This window comes from Rhinoderma darwinii, chromosome 1, assembly GCF_050947455.1.
Source record: "Rhinoderma darwinii isolate aRhiDar2 chromosome 1, aRhiDar2.hap1, whole genome shotgun sequence".
Lineage (NCBI taxonomy): Eukaryota > Metazoa > Chordata > Amphibia > Anura > Rhinodermatidae > Rhinoderma > Rhinoderma darwinii.
Window position 1 is genome coordinate 245377288 of NC_134687.1, and position 22777 is coordinate 245400064.

Here is a 22777-nt window from a genome sequence, read left to right on the forward strand (position 1 = left end):
AGCCCCCCACTCACAGCAAAATGACCATCAGCCCACCACTCAGTAAAATGATCATCAGCGGGGACTCACAGATTTCACCTGTAGGTAGCGCCATACAGCCCCTTGTAGGTAGCGCCACACAGCCCCTTGTAAGTAGCGCCACACAGCCCCTTGTGGGTAGCGCCAGACAGTCCCGTTGTAGGAAGCGCCACACAGCCCCTTGTGGGTAGCGCCACAGCCCCCTTGTGGGTAGCACCACATAGCCCCTTGTAGGTAGCACCACACAGCCCCCTTGTGGGTAGCGCCAGACAGGCCCCTTGTAGGTAGCGCCAGAAAGCCCACTTGTAGGTAGCGCCACACAGCCCCCTTCTAGATAGCGCCACACAGCCCCCTGTAGATTGTGTCACACAGCCCCCTTTAGGGAGGGCCGCACAGCCCCCTTTAGGGAGGGCCGCACAGCCCCCTGTAGGGAGTGCCGCACAGCCCCCTGTAGGGAGTGCCGCACAGCCCCCTGTAGGGAGTGCCACACAGCCCCCTGGTAGGAAGTGTCGCAAAGACCCCTGGTAGGGAGTGCCACACAGCCCACAGCCCCCTGGTAGGGAGTGCCACACAGTCTCCTGGTTGGTAGTGCCCACAGCCCCCTGGTTGGTAGTGCCACACAGCCCACTGGTTGGTAGTGCCCCACAGTCCCCTGGTTGGTAGTGCCCCAAAGCCCCCTGGTTGGTAGTGCCACACAGCCCACAGCCCCCTGGTTGGTAGTGCCACACAGCCCACTGCCCCTGGTTGGTAGTGCCACACAGCCCTTTTGGTTGGTAGAGGAGCCACACAGCCCCCTGGTAGGTAGGGCCACACAGCCCCCTGGTTGGTAGTGCCACACAGCCCACTGGTTGGTAGTGCCACACAGCCCACTGCCCCCTGGTTGGCAGTGCCACACAGCCCACAGCCCCCTGGTAGGTAGTGCCACACTGCCCACAGCCTCCTTGTAGGTAGTGCAAGGACTACGAAATGACCCTGATAGCTGGCGGGCAATAGACATTCAAAAAAGGACAACTGTGCAGGAGCACACAAAATACCCAGTTTTCCCAGCTATCAAATAAATGTGTGGAAATAAACTAAGTTATAACTTTTATTTAGTCTGCGTAAAGAATTAATCCTTTTAGCTAGATTAAATAAAAGTTATATCTTAGTTTATTTCCACACTTGTTTTTGATACCCGGGAAAGCTGGGTATTTTGTGTGCTCCTGCACAGTTCTCCTTTGTAGGTAGTGCCACACAGCCCACAGCCCCCCTCCTTCCAGTAAAGATAGCGCCACCGCTCCTGGAGCGCTGCTTGATGCCTCTGTCCATATATGGACAGTGACATCAGGGAAAACTCCTGAGGCGGAATCCCCGTCCACAGCGTTGCAGACGCTATGACCATCGATTCCACTCCAGGAGAAGCTCCTGTCGTCTGTGTCCATGACGTGATTGGCTTCTCCTGGAGTGGAAGCCCCGGTCATAGAGTCTGCAATGCTGTGACCGGGGATTCCGCTTCAGGAGTTTCCCCTGATGTCACTGTCCATATATGGACAGAAACATCAAGCTGCGCTCCAGGAGCGGATCTCCGGCCACAAGTGGATTCCGCTCCTTCAGGGAGCTACAGCGGTGCTAGTAGACAGCAGAGCAGGGAGATACCGACAGCAGAGCTGGGAGATACCTCCCTGCTCTGCTATAGTGCCCCCCTGTAGATAGCAACCCCCCCCCCTTCCAGTATAGATAGCGCCACTGTAGCTCCCTGAAGAAGTGGAATCCCCGTGTGGCCAGGGATTCTGCTCCTGGAGTGCTGCTTGATGCCTCTGTCCATATATGGACAGTGACATCAGTGAAAACTCCTGAAGCAGAATCTTCGGTCACAGCGTTGCAGACGCTATGACCATCGATTCCACTCCAGGAGAAGCTCCTGTCGTCTGTGTCCATGACGTCATTGGCTTCTCCTGGAGTGGAATCCCCGATCATAGAGTATGCAATGCTGTGACCAGGGATTCCGCTACAGGAGTTTTCCCTGATGTCACTGTCCATATATGGACAGAGGCATCAAGCAGCGCTCCAGGAGCGGAATCCCCGGCCACACGGGGATTCCGCACCTTCAGGGAGCTACAGTGGCGCTATCTATCCTGGAAGGGGAGGGGGTTGCTATCTACAGGGGGGCACTATAGCAGAGCAGGGAGGTATCTCCCTGCTCTGCTGTCTACTAGCGCCACTGTAGCTGAAGGGAGCTACAGTGGCGCTAGTAGACAGCAGAGCAGGGAGATATCTCCCTGCTCTGCTATAGTGCCGTCGTTACCGCTATAGCAGCCACAGCAGCTGCTAGCGGCGCCACCGCCCTCATGCCCGGTGTCACCGCTAGCAGCCGCTATGGCTGCTACAGCGGTAGCGATGGCCACTTAGTGAAGAAGCGCCCGGGTGCGACTTCAGTTAGTGTGTGTATCCCTGCTGGTAGTTGCAACGGCGCGGGGATACACACACCCACTGGCGCCCCTCTTGCAGTGTGGCGGCTGGCGCCCTGTGCGACCGTACTAGTTGAACATAGCTAAGGCCGGCCATGTACGCAAATACAATTCACATGCTGCGGAATAAAACGCTGCACCGCATGTCAATTTCTGAGTGTTTTTTCCGCTCACTATTTACGCAGCGTGTGGATGACATTTGTTTTATCCACTTTGCTGCTACTGTATTATGCTGCAGATTTTCCGTAACAAATTCCGATGCGGAAAGTCCACAGTATTTACGCAACGTGTGAACTGACCCTACACCCCGAACAACCCCTTCCGTTTGTCCGTGGAACCATTGTCTTGCATGAAACTGATCCTTGGTTAAAAAAAAAGCTCTTTCCTAGCACCATATAATGCCTATTGCATAATGTTTCTTACTAATACAGTATTCCCATCAATCCTACCATACTTGTACTATAGAGTACAAGCTCTATCGCCAGCAAAATCACCCACAACTGCAAATAAGAATATAATAATGCATTATTCCATAATGCAATTTAAATGATTCAATATCATTGCAACACTAAATAGTGAATTAGTAGTGAACAGTAAACCATTTTATAAGCATACAAAATTTTCCATATTTATTAGCAACAGACTACATGCTCTTTGTAGGCAAACCAGTTATTTTAGCCATTTATTTAAACAAAAAGGTTATACCGTTACGTAATGGATCCTTTAAGCCACAATCGGATTGGCGCTTACTAGACAGAAGTGCTGACTTTAACCCCTTCAGTACACAGCCTTTTTTGGCCTTCAGGACACAGCTGATTTTTGCAAATCTGACATGTTACTTTATGTGATGATAATAACTTTGGAATTTTTGTACCTATCCAAGCGATTCTGAGATTGTTTTCTCGTGACATATTGTACTTTATGTTAGTGAAAAAATTTGGTCGATAAATAAAGTATTTATTTGTGAAAAACAACAAAATTTGCGAAAATTTGCAAAACGTAAGCATTTTTCTAAATTTGAATGAATCTGCTTGAGACGTCCACCTCCAACGAAAACTGTCGAGATACATCAGGATGATGGAGGGTAGAGGCTGACGTGAAGGCACTCTTTAGGCTACTAAATGCGGATTCAGCTTCTGGAGTCCACACCTTGGCGTTCATGCCTTTTTTGGTGAGGGTAGAGATGTGAGTTGTCAGTGAGGAGAAGCTTGGGATGAACTGCAGGTAGAAATTGGCAAATCCCAAGAAACGCTGTATGGACCTTAAGCCTTGAGGATGTGGCCATTCCAGGACGGCCTTTACTTTCTCCGGATCCATCTTGAGAGCTTGGTCTGAGATGATGTAGCCCAGGAAGGGTAGAGAATTCCTCTCAAACATGCACTTCTCCAGCTTGGCATACAGGTGATTCTCCCTCAATGGCAGCAGAACTTGACGGACATGTCTCTGATGAGTCATCGGGTCTGGGGAAAAAAATGAAGACGTCACCGAGATAGACCACAACGAACGCAAACATAGAGGGGATCCCGGAAGATGTAATTGACAAATTCTTGGAAGACCGCGGGAGCGTTACACAGGCCGAAGGGCATCACCAGATATTCATAGTGCCCGTCTTGGGTGTTAAATGCTGTCTTCCATTTATCACCCCGGCGACTCCGGATTAGGTTGTAAGCCCCACGCAGGTCTAGCTTAGAAAAAATCTCGGCTCCTCTTATGTGGTCAAAAAGTTCTGAAACGGATATCTATTTTTGACCGTGATCTGGTTGAGGCCCCGGTAGTCGATGTAGGGTCGCAGAGGTCCGTCCTTCTTTTTGAGGAACACGGCCCCGGCCGGGAAGGAGGAGCTTCGTATGAAAGACCTCTCCAAATTCTCTTTAATATAGGCCGACATAGACTGAGTCTCTGGCAAGGAGAGCGGGTATACCCTACCACGGGGAAGGGACGCATCAGGAACCAGTTCAACAGGGCAGTCATACGCCCAGTGTGGAGGCAACATCTCCGCCTCCCTCTTGCTGAAGACATCCGAGAATAGAGAATAATGAGCAGGCAATCCTGCCAATGACTGAGGCAGAGGAGACTGGACTGGATGGATCTGCCCCAGGCAGCGGTAGAGGCAGTGGTGCAGGCCCAGCAGCACAGGGTTGAAGGCCTTGAGTAGAACAAAAAACGAGATGAGCGTGAAATGAAGGGCTCCCACTTGGAGCCTCAGCGGTTTTGTCACAGCTACAATCGGGTCGGGCAGAGGTGGTCCATTCACCGTGGCAACGATCAATGGTCTCTCCAGGGGTGTTGTGGGCAACTGGAGGAGATCCACTAGGTCTTTGTGGATAAAACTGGCTGCGGACACACAGTCCAGATAGGCAGAGGCCCGGTGGGTCTTCTCGCCGGACATTATGGTCACGGGGATAGACAATTTAGAAGAGAGTTCTCTATCCAGCACTGTATCACCTAGGGTTGTCTCCCCAACCAATCCTAGGCATTGGAGTTTGTTGGCTTCTGAGGACACAGACGCATGACATGGCCTCCGAGGCCGCAATACAGACAAAGTCCCGAAGTGCGTCTGCGCTGTTTCTCCTGGACGGATAACTTAAGCCGGTCCACCTGCATAGGCTTCTCAGGTGGGCCACCTGGTGAGGGCAACAGGGACTGCTGGAAAGTGGGGGTCAGCCTAAGGAGTCTTCTCTCCCGACGTATCTCTTGGGATCATTCCCGGGACCTCATATCAACCCGGATGGCAAGCAAAATTAGGTCGTCCAGGGTAGATGCCAGATCTCAGACGACAGTCCCTGCCAGAATGTAGCCACCAAGGCCTCGTTGTTCCAGGACAGCTCACCTGCCATGGCACGGAACTGAATGGCGTACTCGCGACGGTTCAGCAAGTAGGCAGTTGCCGACGAGACTCGTCCATGCTCCTCAAACACAGTGCGAAATGTCCGTAGGAACCCCTGGAAGTCACGGGTCTCTGGTCCTTGTCGTTCCCAGATAGGATTTGCCCATGCTAGGGCCTTGCCAGTGAGGCGATCCTGGCACCATCAGAAGGAAACGCTCTGGCATGTAAAGAGAAGTGGGTCTGGCACTGGTTGAAAAATCCCCTGCAGGTACTCGCGTCTTCGTTGTAATGAGGCGGTAGTGGTTGCGAGAATAGGGGATCAGCACTGGTTCTGACAGGAGGTGTAGCAGGAGGTTCAGCCGTCGAGGTAACCGGAACAGGAGCTGAGGAGGCTGCAGCTTGCGCATCCAGCCGCTGTGCAATGGAGTTCAGTGCCAGGAGGAGTTGGTCATGTTGTGACTGAAGGTCTCGCAGATCTGCTTGCGTGGCTTGAGATGTCGACATGGTTTTAGGTTGACCAGCGGGGTCCATGGCCTGAGCGTACTGTCACGATAGGTGCGTGGATCCACTGGGCCGTACCACCGTAGCGGGATAGCAGCTGGCCAAGAGGATACCAAGTCAATGTCTATAGTTTGAATATGGGTAGCTGAGGTAATTTCCGACAGTAGCGATGATAGGCTCGGATGGGACCTTGGCAGCAGGCAGACATCAGGTGCGGTATAACACAGAAGGTGTAGTATACTGTACCACACGACTCCAACTATCAATGGCACAGGAACAAGGCAGCACTGGATACAGGATACAGGTAGCAGGTACGGGAACACCGGGAACTGGAAAACACGGGACTATTTGCAAAAGACTAACACAGGTAAACACAACAATGCTCAGGCAATGAAGGAAGGGGCATGGCCCTTCTTATAGTCCAGGGTGATCATGGGCTAATTTGACATACAATTTAGGTCCCTACGGGACACAGCAGAGTGAAGCGGAAGTGAGCGCTGGCGTCTCCAGAGGAGGAGATGCGGGCCAGCGCTCACTGATCCATGGCTGTGGCCATCGGGGGATGAGTAATCCCGACGGTCTGCGGCCATGGGTCTCACAGTATGCACTGGGAACCGCGCAGTAAGGGTATGTTCACACGCAAACTCAAAAAAGTCTGAAAATACGGAGCTGTTTTCAAGGGAAAACAGCTCCTGATTTTCAAACGGCTCCAAAAACGTCCCAAGAAGTGACCTGCACTTCTTTTTCGCAGCCGTTTTGAAAAAACGGCCGCGTAAAAAAACGGCCCATCTGAACAGAACGCCGTTTTTCCCATTGGAATCAATAGATGTTTGGAGGCGTTCTGCTTCCAATTTTTCGGCCGTTTTTCGGGCATTTACGCCCTGAAAAATGGCCGAAAATAGGCCGTGTGAACATACCCTAACTGTATGTCCTGATGCGGGAAGTAACCCCTTGCCAGGAAGTACAGTTGTGTCGTAGTGCGGAAAGAGGTTAAAGGCTATGTACACCATTGATATCGTATTTTTTTGTTGTTGTTTGTTTTTAATAAAAATGTGTATCAGTGTGTTTTGTGCAACTTTCTAAATACTTTTTATTCAAAATTATTTTAACTTTTTGAAATACAGCTGCTTTGTATTCTGTATACAGAGCAGCTGTATTTTGCACTGAATCCTGTATTCGTCAGATCAGTGGGGCTCACAGGTTCAGTGACAGCGGGTCCTGCGAGTCTCTAATACGCAGAACCGAGCTATTACCGATCACATCTAAGTTAGATGTGATTGATAACAGCTTATTTTGACCTGCCTGCACTTTCTTTGCCGCGTTTTTCGCAGCGTTTTTCAGCCGTGGCCATTGAGCGCAGCAGGCAAAAAAAAGCAGCGAAAAACTCTTTCCCTGCTTCCCTTTGATGTCAATGGGAGGTCAGAGACGGAAATGCAGGAAGAAAAAGCATGATGCTTTTTTCCCGCAAGCGTATTTTTCTGCTCACAGGACAAAAACGCCTCCACCTCCCCTTGACATCAATGGAAGGCAATTTCGGAAGTTTTTTGGCGCTGTTTCTGGCGCAGTTTCCGCGTCAACAACAGTGCCATAAAACTCTTTGTGAACTAGCCCTAATAGTGCCACATACTCCCCTTGTAGATAGTGTCACATACCCTCCCTTGATGATAGTGCCACATACCACCCCCTTTGCAGATAATGCCACATACCCCCCTGTAGATAGTGCCACATACCCTTGTAGATAGTGCCAAATAGCCCCCCTTGTAGATAGTGCCACATAGCCCCCTTTGTAGATAGTGCCACATAGCTCCACTTGTAGACAGTACCACATACCCGCCTTATAGATAGTGTCACATACCCCCCTTGTATATAGTGCCACATAGTCCCCCCTCTTGTACACAAGAGCCCCTGGGAGCCCCCCTTGTAGATAGTGCCACCCAAAACAAATAAAAAATGTATACTCCCCTAGCCCTGTTCCCGCGACGAACAGGGCTGCTCCATGGCCTCCTCAGCTCCTAAGGACTCGGTGCTAGTGATGCCACCGGGAATAAGGCGACACGGACCTCCTCATGCTGCGGGCCCCGTAGCAGCCGATATGGCTGCTACAGCAGTAGTTACGCCGATGGGTTAGTTGCCTTATAGCCAAATTATGTTTAGTACTTTGGCTTTCAGGACCACAGAATTTTTTGCTTTGCCACATTCTGAGAACCATAACTTTTTTATTTAGCTGTATGGGGGCTTGTGCTTTTTTTTGCGGCATGAGATGTATTTTCCAAAGGACAACATTTTGAGATGCATAGAACATATTGATTCTTCAATTAACTCTTTCTCGGGGGAATGTACAAAAACAGCAGTTTAACGTGCGGCATTAGCAAAGTGTTATCTTTATTCTATGAGTCGGTATGATTATTGGGATACTAAATATATATAGTTTTTTATGTTTAACTACTTTATACATTAAAAGCATATTTCAAGGAAAAAAAAGGTTTTTATGTCGCCGTATTTCAAGAGTTATAACTTTTTTATTTTTCCAGTCATGCAGCCATATGTGGGCTTGTGTTTGCGGGAAGAGTCATGTTTTAATAGAACCATTTTGAGGAACATAAAAATTATTAACTTTTATACATTTTTTGGTGCGGGGAATGGAAAAAATGTATTAAATTCATGGCCTGGAGGCATTTGATAGGCATACGGCTGCCATGACATCCTATTGGTACCACGCGATCATGTAACGGGTCACCAGTAGCTGACAGAGGGAGCCCCTACCCTCTGTCTAAGCACCTAGGTGTCGTTGTCGCTATTGACCGCAGCATCTAAGGGTTTAACTCCTTCCCATCGGTACATCACAGGAGGGGGAGGGAAGTATGTTTGGTCATGGCCGCCTGGGAACTACTAAAGGCCCCATGTCTGCCATCCTAGTGCTCCTATTAAGCCCTACCAGAGGGCTTAATAGGAGACCGTTAAAAGCACAATTCACTGTAATACATAGACTGAATGGCCACATTACTAGAGACACCTATCTCGTAGCTCGTTGGAGCTCTATTGGACTCCAGAGCTGTAGCAATTCGTTGTAGCATAGATCATACCTCCCAACTGTCCCGGATTTTGGCACAGTCCTGGATTTCGGGAGGTGTCTCGCTGTCCCGGGCAGCCGGTGGTATGTCCCGTTGACTTCAGTGGCTCCTACTGGAGCGGAATCCCCGGCTACGGCATTGCCGACGCTCTGGCTGGGGATTCCCAGTGGCTACAGGGGGGTTTATCACTATCTTCAGGGGGGTGGCACTATCTTTAAGGCGGCTGTGGCACTATCTACATGAGCACTGTGGCACTATCTACAGGGGACACTGTGGCGCTATCGACATGGGCACTGTGCGGGCACTGGCACTAGGGGCAGCTAAGGGGGCATTATATTGTATGGGAGCAGCTATGGGGCATTATACTGTATGGGGTCAGCAAAGGGGCAATATACTGTAAGGGGACAGCTAAGGGCATTATACTGAATCGTGGCAGCTATGGGGGCATTATACTGTATGGTGGCAGCTATGGGGGCATTATACTGTATGGGGGAAGCTACAGGGGTATTATACTGTATGGGAGAATCTATAGGGGCATTATACTGTATGGGGCAATTATGGGGCATTATATTGTAGAGGAGCAGCTATGGGGGCATTATACAGTATGGGGGCTTTATACTGTATGGGTCAGCTATGGGGGCATTATACTGTATTGTGGCAACTATGGGGGCATTATACTGTGTGGGCTGAAGCAGATGGGGATTGGGTGGGACTAGAGGCGTGACTTAAAAGGGAAAACATTTGCCATGCCACACTACGTTCAAATGTCCATTCACAGGTATCAGAGTACCCATGGTGTTCTAAGAAAACATTTCCCACACCATTACAGCCTGAACTGTTGACACATGACAGGAAAGATTCATCGATTCATGCCGCTTACGCCTAATTCTGAATCTCTCATCATCATGGTGCGATAGAAATCCGGGTTCATCTGAACTGGCAATGTTATTCTACTACTCGTTGATCCAATTTTTCCGTTTTTTTGCCCACTGGAGTCGTGCCTTTCTTTTTTTACGTAGACAGTAATTGCACTCAAACTGGTCGTCTGCTGTCATACTGACTCCAGCTAATCTCGTCCTAATGTACATGACTCTTTCAAAGTCGCTCAGATCGCTCAATTTTCCTATTTGAATGTGGATTTACACTAAAACTGATCAATGGAAAACTTGCTCACTTAAATTTATTCTGCACTCTGGGATCACGTGTCTAATTTTCATAGAGGGAAGTTACAATCATAAAAGGGCAGGTTTCAGTGTAAGTATTGCAGTGTATTTATTGTACCAGCGATTGGTACTAATGTACAAAAAAATGTATAAAAGTTAAAAAAAAAAGACTTTTTTTATTTTTTTGCATTAACCCATAGGCGCACCTAGATGCAACTGTACGTCCTGGTGGGAAGTTTCTTGGCACACCTTCGGAGACTGTGGGCGCTAGGAACCGGGAGGTCTGCTGACACTCTAGTCTTGCTAGCCATTGGTGCATCGCCGCTGATTCCAGCAATTAAACCCTTAACGCACAATGCAATCCCAGGGGTTGCCGATCATTGGCATGGCAACTGGAGGCAACCGGGTCTGCCATGTACGGAAGCCTATGAGGACCAGTCTCCGGCTGGTCCTTATAGGCTTCGTGTCAGAGTGACAGGAAGTCAATGTGTCGTTCCCGATGCACACTGTCGGTGACGGTGTGAATCGGCAAACTGGAGGTCAGCTGTCCTCCACTGTTGCCGATGAGCGGTTCATCGCCGTTGATTTCAACAATTAACGCCTTAAATGCGGCGATCGTATGCGATCACCATATTTAGGGGATTTGTAGCAGATCAGCAATTTAAGGGGTTGCCAATAGTTGTCAATCAGAGCTGCAGGTCTTCAAGTCCAGTAGTGGGACAAAAAAATAAATAAAAGAAAGTTAATAAAAATATTTTATAAAAGTGTAGAAAAAGTTATACGTTAAAAAAACAAAAACTGCTTTTTTGTCCTATAATAAGTCTTTCTATTATAGGAAAAAAATTAAAACTTTAAAAAAAGTACACATATTTGGTATCACCGCGTTCGTAATGACCCAAACTATAAAACGAAATAGTTATTGTTCCCGCAAGGTGAACATTGAAAAAAATTAAATAAAAAACAATTCCAGAATCGCTATTTTTAGTCACCACTCCTCAAAAACTATAAAATAAAGTGATCAAAAAGTTCCATGTACCCCAAAATAGTACCAATAAAAACAACAACCCATCCCGCAAAAAAACAAGCCCTTACAAAGCTTTTTTGACTGAAAAATAAAAAAGTTATGGCTCTTAAAATATGAAGACACAAAAAATTATGTATTTAAAAAAAAAAAGTTATTTTATTGTGCAAACGTTGCAAAACATTAAAAAAAAACTATATACATATGGTCACCTTGCTTGGTAAAAAAAAATGTAATAAAAAGTGATCAAAAAGTTGCAGGTACCAAAAAATGGTACCAATAAAAACTATAGCTCAAATCCCGCAAAAAAAATAAATAAATAATTGTGACCCCATCCAAAATGGGTCACTTTTGGGGTGTTTCCACTGTTTTGGTCCCTCAGGGGCTTTGCACCGAAAACCATTCCAGCTCAATTTGAGCTCCAAAAGCCAAAAAGCACTCCTTCCCTTTTGAGCCCTGCCTTGGGTCCAAACAGCAGTTTATTACCACGTATGGGGTATTGCCGTAATCGGAAGAAATTGCTTTACAAAAGTTGTGGGGCTTTTTCTCCTTTATTTCTTGTAAAAATTAAATATTTAGATTTTCATTTTTACAGACTAATTCCAATAAATTAGGCAAAAAACTGTGGGGTCGAAATGCTCACTATACCCCTAGATAAATTCCGTGAGGAGTGTAGTTTGCAAAATGGGGTCACTTTTGGGGGGTTTCCACTGTTTTGGCACCACAGGACATCTTCAAACCTGACATGGTGCCTAAAATATTGTCATGCCCATGGCCGTGGGCCATCAGGCTGACTCACCTCCTGACGGCCGCAGCCATGGGTGTAGCGTCCATGGCCACAGGCCGTCGGATTTATTCACCTCCCGACGCCCGCAGCCATGGATCCGTGAGCGCTGGTCCCCATATCCTTCCTAGGAGACGCCAGCGCTCACTTCCGCTCCGGTCTGCTGTGTCCCATAGGGTGCGCGCGCTCGCGCCCGGCCTTAAAGGGCCAGCGCGCGCACAGAGGAAATCATCATCAACTGCCACGATTTCCTGGTCTATAAGAAGGCCCCAGGCCTTCTGATCCTTGCCTGAGCGTTGTTAGTTTTCAGAGTCTGTCTTGCAAATGGTCCCTTAGTGTTTCCCATTCCAGTTGTTACCCGTGCCCTGTTACCTGATCCAGCATCCCGTGCTGTTCTTGTTCCTGTGCCTATTAGAATCGGAGTCATGTCACGTCCTCTGTCATCTGCCACGTCCAGAGGAATTCGCCACATCTGGCGCAACTTGCGGCATCTGTATCTTCCACCATGTCCTGTGTCTTCTGCCACGTCCAGAGGAAGCTGCGGCACCTGTGACATCCACCACGTTTGGCGATATCTGCTGCACCCATCTCCATCAGTGCCAGAGCTGCGGCCACTGTCTGGACTATACAGATACCCTTGTGCGGGACTTTGTATTTCTGGGGTCCCTCTTGTTTGGCCAGCTGCCTCCCTGCTACAGCGGTGCGGCCTAGTGGGTCCACTAACCCGCTACGTGACAATGGGTCTGCGAGCGTTGGCCCCAGCCTCCTCCACAGGAAACGCCAGCGCTCACTTCAGCTTACCTCGGCCGGGTCCCGTAGGCCAGAGCTCTTAAAGGGCCAGCGCGCGCACCTGAGTTTAAGTCAAAATTAGCCTGAGTTTAAGTCAAAATTAGCCCATGAGCACCCTGCCTTGCATGAGCATTGTTGTCTTACCTTAAGTTTGTCTAAGCAAATGGTCTCCTAGTGTTTACCAGTTCCCAGTGTTTCCGTTCCTGCTGCCTGTAACCTGTATCCCGTGCTATCCTGGTCAAGAGCCTTGCTGAGCTGAAGTCGTGTTGTGCTAAGTACCACGCCTGTCCTACTACACCAAGCCTGGCGCCTGCCTGCTGCTTAGTCCCAGCCGAGCCTGTCTTACTACTGTCCGAGCTACCACAGGTACACTATACGAACTGTAGACTGTGGCCTGTGTCCTGTTGGCCAGCTGCCATACCATCAAGACGGTACGGCCCAGTTGGTCCACGTACCCAATGTGAGAAATATATATTCTAGAAAAAGGAGGCCCCAAAATCTACTAGGTGCTCTTTGCTTCTGAGACTGGTGTTTTCAGTCCATTAACACACTCGGGCCACATGTTGGATATTTTTTTAAAAGCTGCAGAATCTGGGCAATAATTATTGTGTTGTGTTACAGAAAAAAAATTACATTAAAAGTGAAATTTGGCAAAAAAACTAAAGAAATGTGTAAATGTCACATCTACTTTGCTTTAATTCCTGTGAAAAAGGATTAAGATACTTTGTGCATGCTGTGTTGAATACTTTGAGGAATGCAGTTTTTAAATTAGGGTGATTTATGGGGACTTTCTAATATATAAGGCCCTCAAAGCCACTTCAGAACTGAACTGGTCCCTGAAAAAATAGCCGTTTGAAATTTTCTTGAAAATGTGAGAAATTACTGCTAAAGTTCTGAGCCTTGTAACGTCCTAGAAAAATAAAAGGACATTCAAAAAACTATGCAAACACAAAGTAGGAGTATGGGAAATGTTAACTAGTAACTATTTTGTGTGGTATTTCTATCTGTTTTACAAGCAGCTACATTTAGATTTAGAAAAATGCAAATTTTTGCAAATTTTCTCTAAATTTTGGTGTTTTTCACAAATAAATTTATTAACCACATTTTTTCACTAACATAAAGTGCAATGTGTCACATGAAAACATTCTCAGAATCGCTTGGATAGGTGAAAGCATTCCCAAGTTATTACCACATAAATTAACCCCTTCCCGACATTTGACGTAAATGTACATCATGGAAAGCATTGACTTCCCGCAAAATGCCGTACATTTACGTCAAATGTTTGGCACCGGCTCAGAAGCTGAGTCGGTGCCATCATCGTCGGATCTCAGCTGTATCTTACAGCTGACATCCGACTGTAACGGCGGGGACCGGAATTAGCTTCGATCCCCGCCATTAACCCCTTAAGTGAATCGCTCAAACGCGATCGCTGCACTTAAGGTGTTTGCAGCTCATCGGAGCCCCAGCAATGAAATTGCCGGGGTTCCGGTGGCTGCAATGGCAACCGGAGGCCTAATACTGGCCTCCCGGTCTGCCTAGCACTGAAGCCGGTCAAGATCCGCCCGGCGGCGGAGCCTGATCGGCTTCCGTAGCTGCCGGCAAGATGGCGCCGGGTCAGGAGCTGATCCGGCGTCATCAGCGGTGGAAGTCAGCTGTACTGTACAGCTGACATCCACCTGTAACGGCAGGAACCGGAGCTAGCTCCGATCCCTGCCATTAACCCCTTCGATGCAGCAATCGAAAGCGATTGCTGATCGTAGCGGTTACTAGCAGATCGCCAGCCCTGAGAGGCAATCGGGACTGGCGACTGTTGTTATGGCAACAGGAGACACAATGGTCTCCTGCTCTGCCATTACGGAAGCCGATTTAGGCCCCGCCGGGAGGCGAAGCCTAATCGGCTTGCTGTCAGTGAATGACTGACAGATCTAATACATTGCACTACATAGGTAGTGCAATGTATTAGAAAAAAAAAAATCTGACCGTTGGACCTTCAAGTCCCCTAGTGGGACTTGAAGAAAAGTGTAAAAAAAGTATAAAAAAGTGTAAAAAAAAGTGCAAAAAATAAAAGTTTGAAAACAATAAAAGTTTCAAGTAATCAAATTGAAATGTTAAATACTTTTGTGTCAAAAAAGACAAAAGTATAATAGGTATGATACCTTTATTGGCTAACCATAAAAGTTCTATATGCAAGCTTTCAGAGCACAGAGGCCCCTTCTTCAGGCAGTTTACAAATGAATGACTTAGAAAAAAGCACAACATTTAGATGTTACACAAAGACAATTAGTACATGAGGTGATACATCATTAAGATAAGCCGGGGCAATAAAACTGAGGTTATAGGGGTGATGACTTAGGAGTTAAGGCATCTGGAGTCAGTCTGATGGGGGACGTGACGTGTGTCCATGTAGTGGCTCATAAATCCTGGTGTTAGATTGAGGCCTTGTGTCAATGACTGGAATTTTATCATCATCTTGAATTCCCAAATTTTTCTTTCTCTGTTGTTTTTAAAATGACCCTTCAGAATGAGTACCTTTAAATCTGCCAAACTGTGGTCTGGTCCAGAGAAGTGTTTTCCCACGGGTGTATCCACCTCCAGACTGACTCCAGATGCCTTAACTCCTAAGTCATCACCCCTATAACCTCAGTTTTATTGCCCCGGCTTATCTTAATGATGTATCACCTCATGTACTAATTGTCTTTGTGTAACATCTAAATGTTGTGCTTTTTTCTAAGTCATTCATTTGTAAACTGCCTGAAGAAGGGGCCTCTGTGCTCTGAAAGCTTGCATATAGAACTTTTATGGTTAGCCAATAAAGGTATCATACCTATTATACTTTTGTCTTTTTTGACACAAAAGTATTTAACATTTCATATTGTCTCTGGCTAACACGGTACTACACTATTTTTTAAAGTAATCAAATAAAACACAATCCCCCTTTTACTCTTATCAAGTCCTTTATTATTGAAAAATAATAATAAACCATATGTATTTGGTATCGCCACGACCGTAACGACCTGAGGTATCAAAATATTATATTATTTATTGCACGCGGTGAACAGCGTAAAAAAAAAACTTAAAAAACTTTACCAGAGTTTCTGTTTTTTGGTCACTTTGCCCTACAAATATTAGAATAAAAAGTGATCAAAAAGTCGCACGTATCCAAAAATGGTACCTATAAAAACTATAGCTCGTCCCGCAAAAAACAAGCCCTCATACACCTCCGTCGACAAAAAAATTAAAAAGTTATGGTTCTCACAACTTGGCGACAGAAAAAATATATACTTTTTACAAAAGTAATTTTATTGTGCAAAAAGTTGTAAAACATGAAAAAGTGCTATAAATTAGGTATCGCCAGAATCGTACTGACCCGCAGAATAAAGTTATCATGTAATTTATAACGCATGGTGAACGCTGTATAAAAAAAACGAAAAAAGCTGTGCCAGAATTTATCCAAAAAATAGGATAAAAGGTGATCAAAAAGTCACATGTACCCCAAAATGGTACCAATAATAACTACAGCTCGTCCCGCAACAAACCAGCCCTCATACCGCTACGTCTATGAAAAATAAAATTAGTTATGGCTCCAATAAGTCAGGAAATAAAAAAATATGCAGTTGTGCCCGAGGGGAACATTTCTTCTGTTTCAAGAGGCGATTTATCAAGGACCTAAAATTAGGGAACCAGGAAGGGTAGAGTCCAAACATATCCGCTGGAAGCGACGGTGCCCGTGTTATACCAGGACAACACTTTCCCAGCAAAATTCCCCAAACTACAAAAGGTGCGGAGTGTGGACCAAAAGGGGGATAAGAAATGACACCATTTATCAGTGCGACACTGGCCTGTGCAGAAAGGATTGCTTCACAGCATAACACACATCTATGGATTCTTTTTTTTTATACCACCTGACTATGCCCCTTATATACTCCGCCCCGCTTACATGTACCCCCATATTATAAAACACCAGCAATACTCAAACAAATATAGTACCAAGCAAAATCCGCTCTCCAAAAGCCAAATGGTGCTCCCTCGGCTCTGAACCCTACAGCGTCCCCAAACAGCAGTTTCCTTCAACATATATGGCATCGTCATACCCGGGAGAACCCTTTTAACAATTTTTGGGGTGTGTGTCTCCAGCGTCATAAGCTGGGCATGACATATTTGCCACTGAATGGCATATCTAGGGAAAAATATAAATTTTTAATTTGCACCATCCGCAGCGCATTCATTTATGGAAAAGACCTGTGGGGTGAAAATGCTCACTACACCCCTTAATAAATGCCTTGAGGGGTGCAGTTTCCATAGTGGGGGTCACTTATCAGGGGTTTCTTTTTATTATTTCACATCTGAGCCTCTGCAGTTGTGAACCAATACTATGTAAATCGCCAAATTAGGCCTCCACTCCGCATGGTACTCTTCACTTCTGAGCCCTGTCATATGTCCAGACAAAAGATTAGGGCCACATGTAGGGTGTTTCTAAAACCGGGAAACACTGCATAATAATTAGAGAGCTGTCTTGTTATGGTGGCACAAGCCGGGCACCACATATTGGCATATCTATGGAAAAAAATCCCATTTTCACTCTGCAACATCGAGTGAACACTAATTTCTACAAAACACCTGCAGGGTTAAAATGCTTACTACACCCCTTGGTAAATGCATTGAGGGGTGTAGTTTCCAAAATGGGGTCACTTCTGGGGGGTTTCCACTGTTTTGGGCCCACAGGCGCCCAGAAACCAATAAAGCAACATCTGCACTCCAAATGGCGGTCCTTCCCTTCTGAGCCCTGCCGTTTGCCCAAACAGCAGTTTATGACCACATATGGGGTATTGCCGTACTCCGGAGCAATTGCTTTACAAATGTTGGGTTCTATTTTTCCTTTATTTGTTGAGAAAATGAAAAAATTTGCGCTAAAGCTACGTCTTATTGAAGAAAAAGGACTGTTTTTATTTTCACTGCCTAATTCTAATAAATTCTATGAAACATCTGTGGGGTCAAAATGCTCACTACGCCCCTAGATGAATTCCTCAAGAGGTGTAGTTTCCTAAATGGAGTCCCTTTTTGGGCGTTTTCATTGTTTTGTCCCCTCAGGGGCTTTGCAAATGTGACCTGGCCTCCGCAAATCATTCCTGCTAAATGTGATCTCAAAAAGCCAAATAGTGCTCTTTCCCTTCTAAGCCCTGCTGTGTGTCCAAACAGCCGTTTATTACCACATGTGGGGTATTGTTTTACTCGGGAGAAATTGCTTTACAAATTTTGTGGTGCTTTTTCTCCTTCAGTCCTTCTGGAAATGAGAAAAAATTAGCTAAACCTAGATTTTTTTTGAAAAAATGTCGATTATTATTTTCAGGGCCTGCTTCCAATAATTTCTGCAAAAAAACTGTGGGGTCAAATCGCTCACTATACCCCTAGATAATTTCCTCAATGGGTGTAGTCTCCAAAATGGGGTCACTTGTGGGGGGTTTCCACTGTTTTGTCCCCTCAGGGGCTTTGTAAATGTGACATGGCCTCCGCAAACCATTCCTGCTAAATGTGAACTCCAAAAGCCAAATAGCGCTCTTTTCCCTCTCAGCCACGCCGTGTCTCCAAACAACCGTTTATTACCACATGTGGGGTATTGTTTTACTCGGGAGAAATTGCTTTACAAATTTTGCAGTACTTTTTCTCCTTCAGTCCTTGTGGAAATGAGAAAAAATTAGCTAAACCTACATTTTCTTTGAAAAAATTTAGATTGTCATTTTCAGGGCCTACTTCCAAAAATTTCTGCAAAAAACCTGTGGGGTCAAAATGCTCACTATACCCCTAGATAATTTCCTCAAGGGGTATAGTTTCCAAAATGGGGTCACTTGTTTGGGGTTTCCACTGTTTTGTCACCTCAGGGGCTTTGTAAATGTGACATGGCCTCCGCAAACCATTCCTGCTAAATGTGAACTCCAAAAGCCAAATAGCGCTCTTTTCCCTCTCAGCCACGCCGTGTCTCCAAACAACCATTTATTACCACATGTGAGGTATTGTTTTACTCGGGAGAAATTGCTTTACAAATTTTGCGGTGCTTTTTCTCCTTTAGTCCTTGTGGAAATGAGAAAAAAAATCGCTAAACCTACATTTTCTTTGAAGAAATGTTGATTTTAATTTTCACGGCCTACTTCCAATAATTTCTGTAAAAAACCTGTGCGGTCAAAATGCTCACTACACCCCTAGATAATTTCCTTGAGGTGTCTAGTTTCCCAGATGGGGTCACTTTTGGGGGATTTTTACTGTTTTGTCACTGCAAGAGCCCTTCAAACCTGACATGGTGCCTAAAATATATTCTAGCAAAAATAAGGCCCCAAAATCCACTAGGGGCTCCTTGGCTTCTGAGGCCGGTGCTTCATTCCAGTAGCACGCTACGGCCACATGTGGGATATTTCCTAAAACTGCAGAAACTGGGCAAAAAATATTGAGTTGCATTTCTCTGGTAAAACCTTCTGTGTTATAAAAAAAATTGTATTAAAAATTTATTTCTGCAGAAAAATATGAAATTTGTAAATTTCACCTCTACTTTGCTTTAATTCCTGTGAAATATGTAAAGGGTTAAGACATTTTCTAAATGCTGTTTTGAATACTTTGAGGGGTGAAGTTTTTAAAATGGGGTGACTTTTTGGGGGTTTCTAATATATAAGGCCCTCAAAACCACTTCACAACTGAACTGGCCCCTGTAAAAATAGCCTTTTGACATTTTCTTGAAAATGTGAGAAATTGCTGCTAAAGTTCTAAGCCTTGTGAGGTCATAGAAAAATAAAAGGATGTTCAAAAAACGATGCCAATCTAAAGTAGACATATGGGTGATGTTAATTAGCAACAATTTTGTTTGGTATAACTGCCTGTCTTACAAGCAGATACATTTAAATTGAGAAAAATGCAAATTTTTGCAATTTTTCGCTAATTTTTGGTTTTCACAATTAAATACTGAACATATCGAGCAAATTTTGCCAGTAACATAAAGTCCAATGTGTCACGAGAAAACAATCTCAGAATCGCTTGGATAGGTGAAAGCATTCCGGAGTTATTACCACATAAAGTGACACATGTCAGATTTGAAAAATGAGGCTCTGTCAGGAAGGTCAAAAGTGGCTAAAGAGGGAAGGGGTTAATATGTCAGGTTTGAAAAAATCGACTGTGCCTAAAGGCCAAAACAGACTGTGTCCTGAAGGGGTTAAATAATTTAAACAATAGAAATAAACACTATTAGTATCGCTGCGTCGGTCCAGAATGAAAAAAAATATAACGATATTTATGCCACATGGTGAACGGCGTAAAAAAGAACAAAAAAATGGAATTATTGTTTTTTGGTGGCCTCACCTCCAAAAATAATTGGAATAAAAAGTGATCAATAGTAGTATTTTTTCCCCCCGAAATTGTACCAATAAAAACGAAAGCTCGACCTGCAAAAAACAAGCCCTCACACTGCTCCATCAACGGAAAAATAAAATAAGTTATGGTTATAGGATGCCACCTTTGACACAAGTCAGTTTGCGAAATTTCTTATATGTTACATCTGCCCCGGTCAACTGTAAGTGCTGTTATTGTGAAGTAGAAGCGTCTAGGGGCATCAACTGCTCAAACTTGAAACAGAAAAGCTTGTTTGGGCCACCGAATGGTGAAGCGAATGGCACTTAAATATCACCTATACTCTGTAGCATCACTTACTATAGAGTTCCAAACATCTGCTGGAAGTGACAACAGCATGAGAACTTTGTATCGGTAGCTTCATGAAATGAAATGGTCGAGCAGCTGCACACAAGTCCATGATCACCATGCATAATGCAAAGCCTCGGCTAGAGTGGTGTAATGCACGCTGCTACTAGAGCTGAGTAAACGTGTTCTCTGGAGCCATGAATAACATTTCACTATATGGTAGTCTGTTGTATGAATCTGGGTTTAGTGGATGCTAGAACGCTACCAACTAGTATGCATAGTGCCTACTGGAAAATATGGCGGAGGGAGTATTGTCTGGAATTATTTTTTAGGGTTTAGGTTAGGCCCCTTATTTCAAGTGAAGGATAATGCTAATAATACAGCATACAAGACATTTTAAACAATGGCATGCCTCCATCTTTGTGGCAACTGTTTGGGGAAGGACCTTTCCTGTTCCAACATGACAGTGCCCCAGTGTACAAAGCGAGGCTTGGACATGGTTTGACGAGTTTGGTGTGAAGGAACTCAAGTGGCCTGCCCAGAGCTCTTACCTCAATCCCATCGAACACCTTTAGGATAAATTGGACCCCCGATTCTGAACTTCTTGTCCAACAACAGTGCCTAATCTAAAAAAATGCTCTTTTGCCTGAATGAGCACAAATTCCCACAGACTCCGACTTCCTGCATTTCTATGTACCTTCAACACACTATGTTGATAACAAATTATTCATTACATAATTTCTTCAATACATTGCGATAGTGTGATTAAACTGTAAATATGTATTGTTTCGTGACCAATTATTATAGTAACTAAGGAAGATTTCTACCACATTGGCTACGCTGCTACAATAAGATTTACAAAGAAAAAGTGTAAAAATGGCCATATATTGGAAAATGTGCAGCCATATTGGTTGTTACCTTAGCTTCTCAGTAGTCACTTTATTAATGAGAGAACAGGCTGTTAAAATGACAGTTGATCACTAGTTTTTCAATTAATCAAAGTGAAAACCAATATAACTGCACTTTAAAGATGCACTACATAAATTTATGCCATGCCTGTAGCGTTGCCCTTTGCTTATTATATAAGTAATTATTGATTAATTCTCACGCTTCATTTCAGATGCCTCTGGCTGGTGGATGGGAAGACTTCATGGCAAAAAAGGGCTATTTCCAGGAAATTATGTGCAGAAAATATAACGGCAAAACATATTTCAACAAAATATGAGACAAAGTACCTAGAATGATTTAGCATTACATGATATTGTTCCAAATACCCATACAGGTCAATATACACTCTGTAGATAGTTTTAATAAACAACAATAAATAAAGAAAAGTACTTGAATCTGTTCACAGAGTCTGTGTAAGAGGCACACATATAAAGATTCACTGGTGTGTTTAGAAGTCTAAAGCTTGCCATAAAATATTACGTGTTTGACGATGTGACAATAGCAACCAATAATTGTATACTTTACATTAAAGGATTTTTATGACCTTTAAAAATTGTGCACAGATGGTTTAACTGCAGCAAGATTAGTCACTAATTTACAGTCTGTAGCTGAAATGCCTCTGTAAGCCAATCTTACATACAGTCACATGACCATGCTCCTGGTGTTTATCGCCTTTTCGTGTGATAACTAGAACTTTGAATCTGTGTTTAACTCCCCAGGACAGTGTTTACATTGCAGATCTGTGTTGTGTGTAAAGACAGTAGGAGCACATTTATCAAAATTGGTGCAAAGGAAAAATGGAGTAGGTGCCCATAGGATCCAATTAGATTTCCCCTTTCATTTTGCAGAGGTACTTTGGAAAATGAAAGCAGAGACCTGATTAGTTGCATAGGCAACTACTCCACTTTTCCTTTGCACCAGTTTCGGTAAATGAGTAATTACAGGACTACTGTAATGCCTGCGGTCGCTGACCGCCAGCATTTCCCACACACCGGCAGCCGCAGGACACTGAAGCCTTGCCAACATCTCCTCCCCCAGAGACGCTGGCACACACTGCTCTCTTCCCCAGCTTATGCCCATAAGGTGCGCCCACGCACTCGCCTCTGCTCTTAAAGGGCCAATGCGCACACCATGAACTTCTCCCCCAGCACACCTGGGACTTTAAAAGGAATTCTGCCCACTCCCTTTTTACCTGAGCAATGTTGTGTCTTTCCCAGTGTTTGTCTGCAAATGGTTCCCTAGCTGTGTCCTGTATCCCATATTCAGTATCTGTGTCCGAGCCAAGTCGAGTGTCTGAGACGACTGCATTATCTGTGTTCAGTGTCCGTGCCAAGTCAAATGTCCGTGCCAAGTCAAGTGTCAGTGCCAAGTCCAGTGTCTGTGTCCTGTATCCAAGACAAGTCCTGTTGTCCAGCACAAGCCCGCTTCCGATAGTCCGGCACAAGCCTGCTTACGATAGTCTGGCACAAACCTGCTTCAGATTGACCTGCACAAGCCTAGCTTCCGATAGTCCGGCACAAGCCTGCTTCAGATT

At 45.2% G+C, this 22777-nt stretch overlaps 1 protein-coding gene across 2 annotated transcripts in view; it reads left to right on the plus strand.

Annotated features, from left to right (window-relative positions):
* The window catches only part of MYO1F (myosin IF), a 170868-nt gene extending 149123 nt beyond the window's left edge, over positions 1 to 21745 (plus strand). For both annotated transcript variants that reach the window (XM_075850101.1, XM_075850108.1), the window contains one exon: positions 21416 to 21745. In XM_075850101.1, coding sequence (XP_075706216.1) covers positions 21416 to 21492 — 77 coding nt within the window. In that variant the 3' untranslated portion in view covers positions 21493 to 21745. The remainder of the gene's footprint in view (positions 1 to 21415) is intronic.
* Positions 21746 to 22777: the final 1032 nt, after the last annotated feature.